General features: G+C 42.4%; 1 protein-coding gene across 3 annotated transcripts in view; it reads left to right on the top strand.

The window, feature by feature from the left end:
* The first annotated feature begins 284 nt into the window (after window positions 1-284).
* Window positions 285-11,773, top strand: part of SLC25A36 (solute carrier family 25 member 36) — a 37,263-nt gene continuing 25,774 nt past the window's right edge. For all 3 annotated transcript variants that reach the window (XR_012763620.1, XR_012763619.1, XM_075417837.1), the window contains exons 1-2: window positions 285-481; window positions 10,580-10,750. Coding sequence is in view for 1 of the 3 variants with exons in the window: in XM_075417837.1 (XP_075273952.1) it covers window positions 441-481; window positions 10,580-10,750 (212 nt within the window). In the remaining 2 variants the exon portion in view is untranslated. The remainder of the gene's footprint in view (window positions 482-10,579; window positions 10,751-11,773) is intronic.

Here is an 11,773-nt window from a genome sequence, read left to right as displayed (position 1 = left end):
AGGAGGAGCGCTCACAGCGGGGACCCCGGAGAAGCACCGCAGGCCCGAGCCCGCTGGAGGCGAGGCGCAGCACCTCACCAACACAACTCGCACCTCAGAACCATCAGCGACAGCCCCCTCGCCCAACTTATGAGGCGGAGGGCAGCGGTGACGTCGAACACCTCCAGCCAATGCTGGCCTCTGTTTACTACGGGGATGGGTCATTGCATATTCATGAGGAAGGCCTCCGCGCCCGGCAGCTGCCGCAGCGGCTTCGAGGCGAGAGGCGGAGCGAGGCCGCCCGCCCGCGCCTCGCCCATCCCCGCCGCCGCCGCCGCAGCCGGAGGAAGGCGCGCGGCCGCGGTGCGTATTTATGCTGAGCGCAGCGAGGAGCGGCTCGGCCGGGCGCGGGGCGGAAGCGCTCGGCACCGCTCTTTGCTGCCCGGGTGCAGGCGACGAGAATGAGCCAGAGAGACACCCTGGTGCATCTCTTCGCTGGCGGGTAGGTGAGGCCGCCGCCCGGCGGGGGAGCGGGCGCGGTGCCACCCCTAGCCCTTCTGCGCGGGCTGCAGCTCTTCTTTCCCCTCGGGCTCCGCCGCAGCAGTGGAGTGGGGCGCGCGGTGGGTGCCGCCCTGCAGCTCCCCTCTGTCCTTGTCGCTGTACCCCCGCAAATGGCTCCTGCGGGGTTTTCCCGTCCCCTCTTTCCGGGGCCGCGGGGGTCCTGCCCCGCCGCTGAGCCCGCCCGCTGCGGCCTGGTTTAGGTGGCGCGGGAGCCGGGGGTTCGGCCGCGGCCTGGAGCAGCTGCCCGGTGGCGTCGCGGGGGCCCCGCCGAGGCGGGAGGGCTGCCCGGGCGCCCCTGGAGCGTTGCGAGGGGCTGCTGCCCTCTCCTTCTGCCCGTGCCCGAGCGAGCATGGAGGGGGAGAGGGGGGTCCCGCGGGGCGGCGGGTGGCAGGCCGTGCTGAGGCGCTCCCGGCCCGCCGCTTCCCGCCCGGTGCCCTGAGGCCCTTCCGGCCCTGCCTCGGGCCGGGTGCGCGCGTTTGGGCCCAGCCCTGCCAGGAGCCCTGGCCAGGCCCGGCCCCGGGTGTTGCGTTTTGTCACGGGCACCGTGCGCTTGGTTCGTGGACCCTTGAGAGAAGCGGGGGTGAAGGCTACCCTTAAAAATAGGCCGTTCCCTTTAGCCGCCTTTCCAGGCGTTTGTCCCTCGGCCGGCGGTTCCGTGGAGAAACACGCTGAGCCCTCTGTGCCTGGGCTCCCCCACCGCGTCGGAGAGGCGGCCCAAGCACGCCTGGCTGCTCGGTGGGCTAGAAACAGCTCCTCGGTAATTCCTGGCGTCAAAGGGCCGCTGTGGTACTCGAATGCATTTCAGCACTCTGCTGTGTACCGCTTTTAGGTGTGGGGCTTGGCACAGTCATGCAGCTTTCTGCCCGCGAAGACATCGGAGGAAAGACTATAGCTAGAAGTAAAGATGTGGCCCCTTGTAGCCTTGGTTAGGTTTGAGGTAACTCTTATGCCTTTGGAGGTATTAGTCTGTCTTCATCTTTTTAAGCTTTGTAGTGCTCGGAATGTCTGCAATTACATAGCCTGTGGTCCCTCCAGGGATAAAGTGGGAAGAGCATCTAGCTTAAAAGAGAAAGCTGGGCATCCTGTTTGGCTTAATGATAAAGGATTATTTGGGCAGTGACCATGGCTGTGTGGAAGCATGAGAAGTGACAGACTGAGAATGTACTTTGCATCCCAAGAGAGAGTTTGAAGCTTGGGTTTCCATTTGTACTCACTGACTGCAGACTGGAGTGTCCAGGATGGGAGAATACAGTGTTTACTTGGAGCAGGTCTGGGTGAGTTGGATACACATGAGCACATTCTTTGCTTCTGGCATACTTCACAGGTTTTCACTGTTACACACCTGTTTTAGTGCTTATGTGGGTGCTTTTTCACCCCCCTCCCCCCACCCCCGATTTCTAGCACTCTGTTTGAGAGGGATTATACACCAGGAGGCCCAAGATGTGGTAGCGTGTACTTTTTTTCTTCAGAATTCATATCCTTGTAAACATTCAGAAAAGCAGTAGGAGTGCTGTCTTATTGTAGCACTTTAACTTGATAGCCCTGCAAACAGGAGATTACTAGGCAGAATTGTACATGATGGTAGAGACAGGTTATAAACCTGAAACCACATGAAGATTGCTGAGCTCAACTCATTCATTCCTATTCTTTGCAGAGAAGTCTGGTCGATGGTTAGCTGCTGGCCAGTTGGGTCAAGGGTTGTACTGTGAGGACAAGGCTGAATGCCATTTCCTCATGTGCCAGCCACATGTTTTCTGTAACGTTAATTCAGCAAAGCTAAGTGTGTATTTGGTCACATTTAGGAGTAGGAAAGTTATTCAGGGTCATCTCATTACTTCTTTGCAAGCGTGGTGGACTACAGATCACCTGAGTGATCTTTAATGTTCAGTGAAACTTGAAGAAAGCTTTGCCTTCCTTTAGGTTTCACTGGAGACTATATAGAAACAATGTGATTATCTCGATCTACTGGCCTTTTTTTGTAATGTCTTAAGTTCAGTCTTCAATTCCTGCTTTCTGTAATGAAACTATAATTGATCACACTGCTGTTTTAGTAATGTAGGTGGGGCCATCCTGGGATTTTTCTGTAGCTGCCTAGCTTGTTTCATGGCCAATTCAATAACAGCTGTCAAACTGCAATCCCTCTGGGCCATTACAAGTTTATGTTGGGAGTTAGTTTCATATTTCTAATATTCCCCCCCCCCCCATTCATTTTTTCCTGTCCCTTTCCAATAGGTTTGATAGGCTCTTAGCAGTGCTGGCCACTGAGGCAGTGATAGTGAAGGAATTACGCAGCAATTACTTGCTTTGTTTTTCTAAAATAATTTTTACTCAAGTAGTTTCATTTTTAAGAATGCCATTTCTGTTTCATAACTGCATGTTAATTGTAAATACAGCCAATATTTTGTGATAGAAATATTAATTCTAAATCTAAAAGGAAATAATTTAGTACTTTTTTTGGAATGGTTTTAATGTATTTTCTAGCACCATCATTGAATAGAAATGGTGCATTTTTTTTCTAGAAAAGAAAGTTCACCTAAATGATTTTGCTGGACTAGTTCATGCATTAGCTAATACATCAATGAAGTACTACTTCATTTACATGCAAACCCCCTCTGCAATATACTACTTGGACCTTCTTGATTTTTTTAAATAGGATATTGTCTGATGTTCAGTATGTAAAAATAACAGCAGTCCCATTCAGCAGTAGAAAATACATAGCATGAGAAGAGCATCACAGTTACAGGAAATAAGATGAGGTAGAAAAATAAAGAATTCCTTTTTCATAAAAAAAGTTACTAACTTTTAAGAACATGTTCCTTAAAGAAAAGCAGTTTTAACTAATAGAATTATAAGCAATTGGTTCCATGCAGTAACTTTGCTATTCCCTAAAGATACTTGTGCATGGTTTTCTAGGCTATATTCGAAACTGCCATTGTGCACACTATACTGAAGAGTAATTGCAGGGAGCATATCTGAATGGATTGATAGTGTACTTGGAGTTCGGTTTCATGCTGTGACACATTTGAAATCACTTAGCTCATATTTTGTTATGATGCCCCTATTTGTCAGGTTCTGTTTCTGCAAACCATGTAGTTCCACAGCTGCATTTGCTAATAGTATCTTGTCCTTGTGGGAGCAGGAACTAACTGGATGTCTGTAGTGTTGGATCATGATATGGAACTGTGCTTCAGGTGAAACTCTTTGATTTTTTTTTTTTTTTCTTTTTATTTCTTTTTGCTTCTGAGCTACTCAGTTGCATTGCTCAGAACTCTTCTGTTTCAGGAATCAAACTAGATTTTTTTGCATATCTTCTGTTTTTCCGTCTCCTAGTCCAATTGCAACTGTTGTCACTGTAGACAGCATGCTGGTGGTATAAACTCAGGTGCTTTTATTCCAAACCAAGAATTAAATTAATTTTCAAAGTCTTATGATTGAATGTAGGCTTTAGGTGAACACTTTAATTCAGTTATGTAAATTACACAGTTACATGCTTTCCTAGTTATTGGACTACTTAAAACAACAAAATAGCAGAAAGACCTTAATGTTTTGCTTTATAGGGAAGATTAATGTGTTTTGGACATACCTGCTTGCAATTATAATTGGTACATCAAATGAATATTCAGGTATTGATACAAAAATAATTTCCAGGTTTTTATGATTTTTCTTCATTTCCAGAAAGCTTCTGAGAATTCTGTATCATACAGACTTCCATCAGGGCATGGGAACTTGCCTGGGCTTTGTTTCCTCAGCAAAAGGCGGGACCACTTTTGGTTAGGAGGTGGACTGCTGCTTTTGAGTTCAGGGTTGCACACTGTCAGGTTTACTTCTTAATTCTTTCCTACCTCTTGATGTTTCTTGGAGAAAGTTGGTTGTTTTCAAATTTAATATGTGAGGGAGTATAGGGAGGAGCCTTTGTTTATTTGTCCTGATTATAGAACTGTCAAATGGATGTGTAATTAAATTACTCTTTGTCTGACAGAGGTTCTTAGCAAATCCTTGCAGTGGCTGAAATAGTTAAGATTCAGAAAATTTAAGATAAATGTTTGAATTTTTCAGAAAGATCAGACACTGTTGAAATTCGTGAAGTAAAGGTGAAAGACTGTTGAGTTTGTTTGACTTAAGAAGATGTTAGTAAATAAAGTAGCCGGTAGAGTGATGATAGGGACTTCTTTACTCCTTTTCAGAAAATAACTTGAGCCATAACTGAGTTGCCAAGCACTTGGACTCCCTTTTACCCTAAAATATGTTCCTGGTATAACCCTGGACATCTTTCAGAGCGAGTTCTTCCTGTTGTAAGGTATAGGAGAAGGTTAGTACCTTCCTGTCCAAACTTCAGGTTATTTTTGTGTTCAGATATTCTTCTGTGGGGAATAAGGCAGTGTTTGTTTAAAGCACTGAGTAGCTTGGGGTTTGCTCCATGAGGTTACCAAATTGCGTGAAAATTGCTGTCAGTACTTGAGAAACTGTGAAGCTGGTGTTTTGCATATTCCCTTCTAGATGACTGTTTTCAGCTGTTTTTACTTAATACAAATGTTGTTATAAATATTTATTTACCCTGGTTCCTAACAGAAGCTACACTGTACATGTTGATGTTTGTTTTGGATAATGGAACCCAGTGATGCTTGTTCCCCTTGTGGTGTTTTTCCTGTTTTCACTTGTAAGTTTCTAAATGTCAGCACATCAGGGGAATTTTGTTTTTATACTGTTTGTTAGAAATAGCAAATTTGATTAGTATTTTTAGTTCAAGGATGTTAGCTTAACTTGCGCTTCCAATGTTTCAGCAAATAAATGTGTTTGAATAAGGGGTTTAAGTGTTTCTGGCTGCCGGTACTCCTAGTGATCATATTAATACTGAAGATGGAAGGTGTGTAGTATACAGGTTTAGCAGTGTAATAACACGAAAAATCTGAAAATTGAGGATTAGTGAGCTATATTCTTACTGTTTTTGAAAGTTGTACTTGCTAAAGCCCTAAAATACCCTAAAAGAGGGATACTGTAAACTTAGTATCCAAACCTGCAACTGTATCTGTTGATGTGGAAGTTACTGATGTGGATGTGAAAGTTACTCATGTGTTGTAAGACAGATCTATGAAATTGCTAGTAGATTTGGTACCTGCATTTGCAGTAAGTGGTGAAGAGATTAGAAGGAGTTCTGTTGCAAGTGACTTGGGTTTTGTTTCTTTTGACAGAGTTTTGAGCTCCATTTTCTTGCTGTTTCTTTTGGCAGCCAGTATTTGCGTGGAACTTTTATTTTCGTACAGGAAAGAGAAACAGCTGGTAAAATACGTGAATGAATGTAGACCCAAGATAAGAGTCAAGGATTATCTTTGTGTCTTTGAGGCTGTGGCTACAAATACTGTGAAAGGTGAATCTGAGACTAGTACTATGCAGCCTTGTCTTTTATTTGTATAAAATACGTAATTATCTGAAGGAATAAAAGTCTTGCACTGACAGTTTCAATTTTAGGTCACGTAACACACTGGCATTGGAAATATTAACCTGCTTTGGAGCATTAATAAGACCCTCACCCACTTTGGAGCTGTCTCTTCTTTTACTTGCAGGGATGTAAGGTAACAGTAGGAGATACTACTCTGGACAAATGCAGTGATTCCTTAGCAGATACCTTCAGCTTGCAACAATAAAATAAGGTTTTCTTGTGCAGCCATCTCTGGAAGTAGAACTTGGGATTTGAATGCCAAACACGATTAGGTTTTTGAAGCATGTGCGAATTTCTTTCCTTGCAGTGTCTCCCCCAGATAAACCTGTATGATTTGTGAAATGGTTGTCAATACTGTATCTGTGTTGAATTGCTAGCAGAGTTTAAAGCCCAGGTTTGTTTCTGTTGAGCCAATGAGGTGATGGGCTTCTAACTGCACATTAGAGTTCAAATTAAATGTTTTGGGTTTTTTTTATGGGTGCTCACTGGCATAAGCTGCAGTTTAGGAGAGCATTGCCATCTTCGTAGATTCTTCTGTCCGACAGATGTCAAGTAGACAACTGTTCTCAGTTTTACTGTTGGAAAGTTTGTCCCAATCCTGCAGATTAAATAATAACTACACACTTCTGTATCTGTTTCACGGAGTGCAATGTCTGTTGTGCCTTCTTGTACAGTTTAAGCTGCAGATTAATTCTCTAACTTGACTGTGTTAATAGTAGTGGGATTTTAATCTTCTTTTTTTACCTGTGTGCTTATTTTTGTGGATTTACCTACTGATCTTTGCTCTTCTCTTCAAATTGTGACCTACAGGTGGATTCTCATACCCTTGTATGATCAGGTGTTTCTGATAAGTCAGCTTTGCAAATTTTTCTTCTGCTCACTTGGCAAAGCTGAAAAAGGCTTGTAGTAAACATTGATTAGAGGCAAATGTCAAGTTTAGGATAGGTAAGATGAGCAAGTGGTCTTCTGAACAGCATTCATTAGAAACTGCTGTAAAGATTCAGACAGAGGAGTGTCTTGGGTTTTGCCCTTCTCTTGAAGTTTATCCTCTGTCAGCAGGAGTGTATCTGCTTACCCACTCACTCTACCAGGTGAAACTCATCTAATCCTGGTGAAGAAGTTACAGGTCAGTAAGTATTCCCACAAGTCACAATTGTTGGGGCCTAGTACATGACTGCAGATGCTGAAACCCAGAGTGCTTTTAGGTAGGAGAAATTTCTTAAGTAGTTTACAAAATCTCACCTGTGTTATTGAGGAGAAGAAATTTAATAATTTTGTAACTCTTAAAAAATGTTTTCCAGACTGTACCACTCCCTAATTTGTGTTAAGCCACAAACTAAAAAAAACTCCTCTTAGTTTGAGCTGGTGAGGATGGTAGCAGGAATGATGGTGGCAGTCTGCTGGCAATTTATAGAACACTTGCAAAGCTGGAGCTGATGGCTGGCTGTTAATGGCCTGCCAGAACTTGGAGCACAAAGTAGCTGTCTCTTTCACAGTGTTTCTGGTAATGTGTTAAATAAGCAAGGCTGGAAATATATTTGTAAGTAAAATACACTGTCATTGATGCTGGTACATTCATGACAGAACAGCTGGCATGATTCTTCAAGTTGCTTATTTGTACAGAGTGCATAGTTATTGAATTGTCTCTTTGTTTACCTACAAGATGTTTACTGACAGTTTCTCAGAAACAGATTTTTGTCAAGCCTTGAAATGTTTATCTTAAAGTTCAAGTGAACTAAATAAATCAGTGTAGTTCCTGGTTATGCTTTCGTTTAGTGGTCCAGTTCAAACTCGGTAGGTCTTGTGACTATTCAGCAAGGTCTCACTCCTTGACATGTGGGGACATTTTTTCAATCCTTCAGTTTCAGATGCTTTCTCTATTATATGGGGCTTTTTGAGGGCTGGGAGAGTGAGGTATTATATTTTGACAGAAGTAGACATTGGGGATTTTGCAAAGACTTGTTTGTGAGCAATGCAGAACTGCATAGCGCTATAAAACTTCTCTGCTTTCTTTATTTGTAAGTAGCAATTTGAGATCTTGAAGGTGGGAGACAGAGGAGAATTTTAATCCAAACTATCAATAGTTAGTGGAAAACATACACAATATTCTCAGGTTTAGCTGAGACACTTTAAACTGTTTAAAGGAAAAAAAAAGAACCAAACAAACCACCTAACACCACCACAGTAAGGAACTGCCAAGTGTGCTCATTATTTGAAATGACTTGAATGGTAGAATGTGGTGCAGGTAAAGGTTGCCCAGCTCTTAAAGGCAGGCGGTTGGTCTGATGCTTCTTTATGATGTGTGTAAAAATAGTGCTGGCTGCTGTTACACCAGCTGGTTATCACTGAACCATGCTTGCTGTAGGCAGACTTAAAAAGAACAAGCATTGAGTAGCTGTATGTCTACCCTCTTCCCTAGTAATCTAGTAATCCATTGCTGAATGGTGTATTTCTAACCCATTCACAGTGAATGTCTGACAGAAGTGCTGTTGAAGTCAGGCATCCCTTGTGGGGATTTGGATGTGGTGCAGGGGAGCATGCAGGACACAAGTGTTAATCTTCAACTTGGGAAATTTTTTCCAGTGCAATGTAGCTACAGAGCTAATAGCATTAAAGGCTCCAAATTCTAAGCCCTGTTGAAGAATGCAGGCCAGGTTTTTTCCTCTTCCTTTCTTCTCCCTTCCATAGTATTTCTTGTTAATATAAAACATACCACATGCTTTCTCTTGCTATTACTGTGCTTGAAAACAAATCCTCATGTAACCTGTCCAGAATCAATGCAGAAAGATCTCAAAGGGAGTAGACTCAAGGAGATCAGAGAGAGAGGGGTTGCAAGAAAGGAAATAAACTCTAAAGCCAACTTCCTACATTGCCTGAACTGCACTCTCTTTCATCTTCCTGTGAGAACACTTTTTTCCACATTGATTTCTCAATTAAAATTAGGAAGAGAGTAGACTTCAGTCTAATGTTGAAGTTGGGGGTAGGACAAGATGCCTTTAGGCTTAGTAATAGGATACCTCTTAGTCACTAGGTTTAAATGGAGCATTAGGTGTACATCATCAAACATTATCCTACTTTGCAGCTGTTTGGTATTGTCAGTTCAATTCCTACAGATTAGTTTTTTAGGATGCAGTGCTGTGCTAACTACTACTCTTATTTCTGGTCTTCTCTGCAGTAGAAGAGAGTCAACAGACTAAAAAGTGTCTTGCTGTGAAAGTTTATAGGAGCTTTTGAGTCTTAGCTATCACTCTGAATTTGTACTGAACTCTCCTTTACATTTTGGAAGACATTATACTATTGAACAAGTATTTTTAAAGGTTTTGGGAGTGTTTGAGCCTTTCCTGTTACAACAGAATAGCTGGTAACTGTCTTGTCAGAATCAAACACCAGCTCTAGTTACTGTATCAGAAGTGAATGCTGGGCCCTTTGAATTTATTTAGTATGAATTGTATTTGTGTATTAGAGGATTTCCGACTAAGTTGTTAGTAGCATGAATTAATACCCTAATTTAATTCTGGGTTTGTTTTTTTGGGTGTGGGGGTTTGTTTTTGTTTTTTAAAGGGTGCATATAGTGCCCTGGTCATATTTTTAAGAAGGGTATTTGGCAAAGTTAAGAATACTGATCTCAGAAAAGGTTCAAGGGAAGTGCTTTTTTTGTAATGGTAATGTCAAGGAATTTGGGATTGTCTTTGGAATCAGAATTTGTGGATTTGATATTTTTCCCTGAGAGGCTGTATGTGATCATAGTTAAACAGATAGGAGTCTAGATATTAATAAATCAGTTATGAACAAGCACCAAAAGAGTCCTCTGAGCAGAGCTGATAGAAGGCAGCGTGTTCTTGGCTGTGTTCAGGTCTAGCGGAATGGGAGTAGCATCACTGTCAGCACAAGTCGTGCATGGCTTGCCTTGGCTTGCTCACAGAAATGAGGGGCAGACTGAAGCAAAATCTGCAAGTCTTTACCTGGTTTGCCACTTAAAACTCTTTTGTCTTCTCAGGTTCTACTCTACAATATTCTGTACTCGGAACCTAGTCTGTCTTGCTGTAATGGGCAGAACTCAGGGAAACAACCAGAATTGTTGCTTTCATGGTACAATACCCAGAATACAAATGGAGTTTTGAAGATGTGTTCATAAGTATTTTAATTTTATTAAATTGCCACACCAGTTTTTACATGTAGCCTTGTGTGCATAGTGCATACACCTTTTCTACCCTTGAAGATTTTTGGCACCTTGTTTGTGGTCAGGAGTGCACTAAACATTCAAAAAAAAGTTAAAATTTACCATACAAAGTTAAACATTTTGGATACTGAACTACTTTCCAGAACTGATTTGAACAGCATGTACTGAAGACTGCACCTTCACTACTTTGGGAAGCTTTATTTTTGTCTGTTTAAATTTTCACTCCATGTTGTGGGGTTAACAAACTGACTTAACAGTTTGCTTGCCTTCAAGGGCAAATAATTGCAGCATTGTCATGCGTGTTCCAGTTTTTTCTTCACCTTGTGCAATGTGATTGTGTGGAGTATAATGTTAATTACACAAGAAGGTATCCTTCAGTTTCTTTCCAATTAAGAATGTGATGATCCTATTTCTTTTTGCAGATGTGGAGGTACTGTTGGTGCAATTCTGACATGTCCACTGGAAGTTGTGAAAACACGATTGCAGTCCTCGTCTGTGACTCTCTACATCTCTGAAGTCCATCTCAACACTGTGAATGGTGCTAGCATCAATCGAGTAACAAGAGTTTCTCCTGGACCTCTCCATTGTTTGAAGTGAGTGTATATGTTACTAGACTTTTGGTTGATTTTGGGGAGCAAGGAGGAGAGGTGTGTTGGACAAATTGCTATGAAACGTTCAGACTCTTATGTCTGTCATGGTGCTACCATGAGATGGCTTTCCATATTTTGCCATTTAACTGTAATTGTTTCACACTCCACTTTTCTGAATGTCCTTTGTGCTTGAGTTTGTACCTTGAATTAGCCGGAGCATATATACCCTGTACAATACACAGCTTCAAACTATGTCCCCAAGACTCACTGCAAGTGCTGTAGTGCTTAAGTGCCAGACTGTATTTTCATCCTGAAAAAGTGTTAGTATAAGACTTTTTAAACTGTTTTGTGTCCAAATCCTAGGTGTTGCTGAATATATGGGGGCAAGAAGCCCTATGAAAATTAACTCAGCTCCTTAGTAATACTGTAAGTTGGCAAAACAAAGACTAAAACTTGTTTGGGAGTTTTAGAAAGCAAGCATTCTTTATTACAGCACCGAATGCAAAGGGGATATTTCCTCCTAGTGTGCATGCCACGCATTAAAGCAGACATTCCTTTATTCAATTTCTTATCAATAAGTTTCAGCCCATGGGGCAGTCCCATGCTGCTGATTGGTTACATCATATGCATAACACTCAGTCAGCATTTTTCACACTGTGCATGGTTAGTGAGGAAGGGTCTGGGGGTCTTTCCCACAGGGGGTGTGATTTTTAGTATTATAATGTATTATAATAAAGGACAGGTTACTTTCAGACACTATTTTTCAGCCAGAACCAGCCAAAACTAGCCAAGCACTAACAAGCAGTCTTCTTAGGGTGTTCTTGCCTACTTCAAGGACAGTTCCCTTGATTTAAAGGCTCCTTTTGTCCATCTACTTGGCAGCTTGAAGGCAAAGGTTTTGAACACATTGCTAAATAAGTAACCAAGTCCTGCTATTCTGACTATACTAAGGCCTTAATGATAACATTAGTCTCTCTGTGTTCACCACCCCATACTCTTCCTTGCCTACTCAGTGTTTTCTGGTGG

This window comes from Opisthocomus hoazin, chromosome 4 (genome assembly GCF_030867145.1).
Source record: "Opisthocomus hoazin isolate bOpiHoa1 chromosome 4, bOpiHoa1.hap1, whole genome shotgun sequence".
In the NCBI taxonomy this organism is placed as follows: Eukaryota; Metazoa; Chordata; class Aves; order Opisthocomiformes; family Opisthocomidae; genus Opisthocomus; species Opisthocomus hoazin.
Note: the sequence above shows the minus strand (reverse complement) of the source record. Positions and strands in the feature narration are given on the sequence as shown.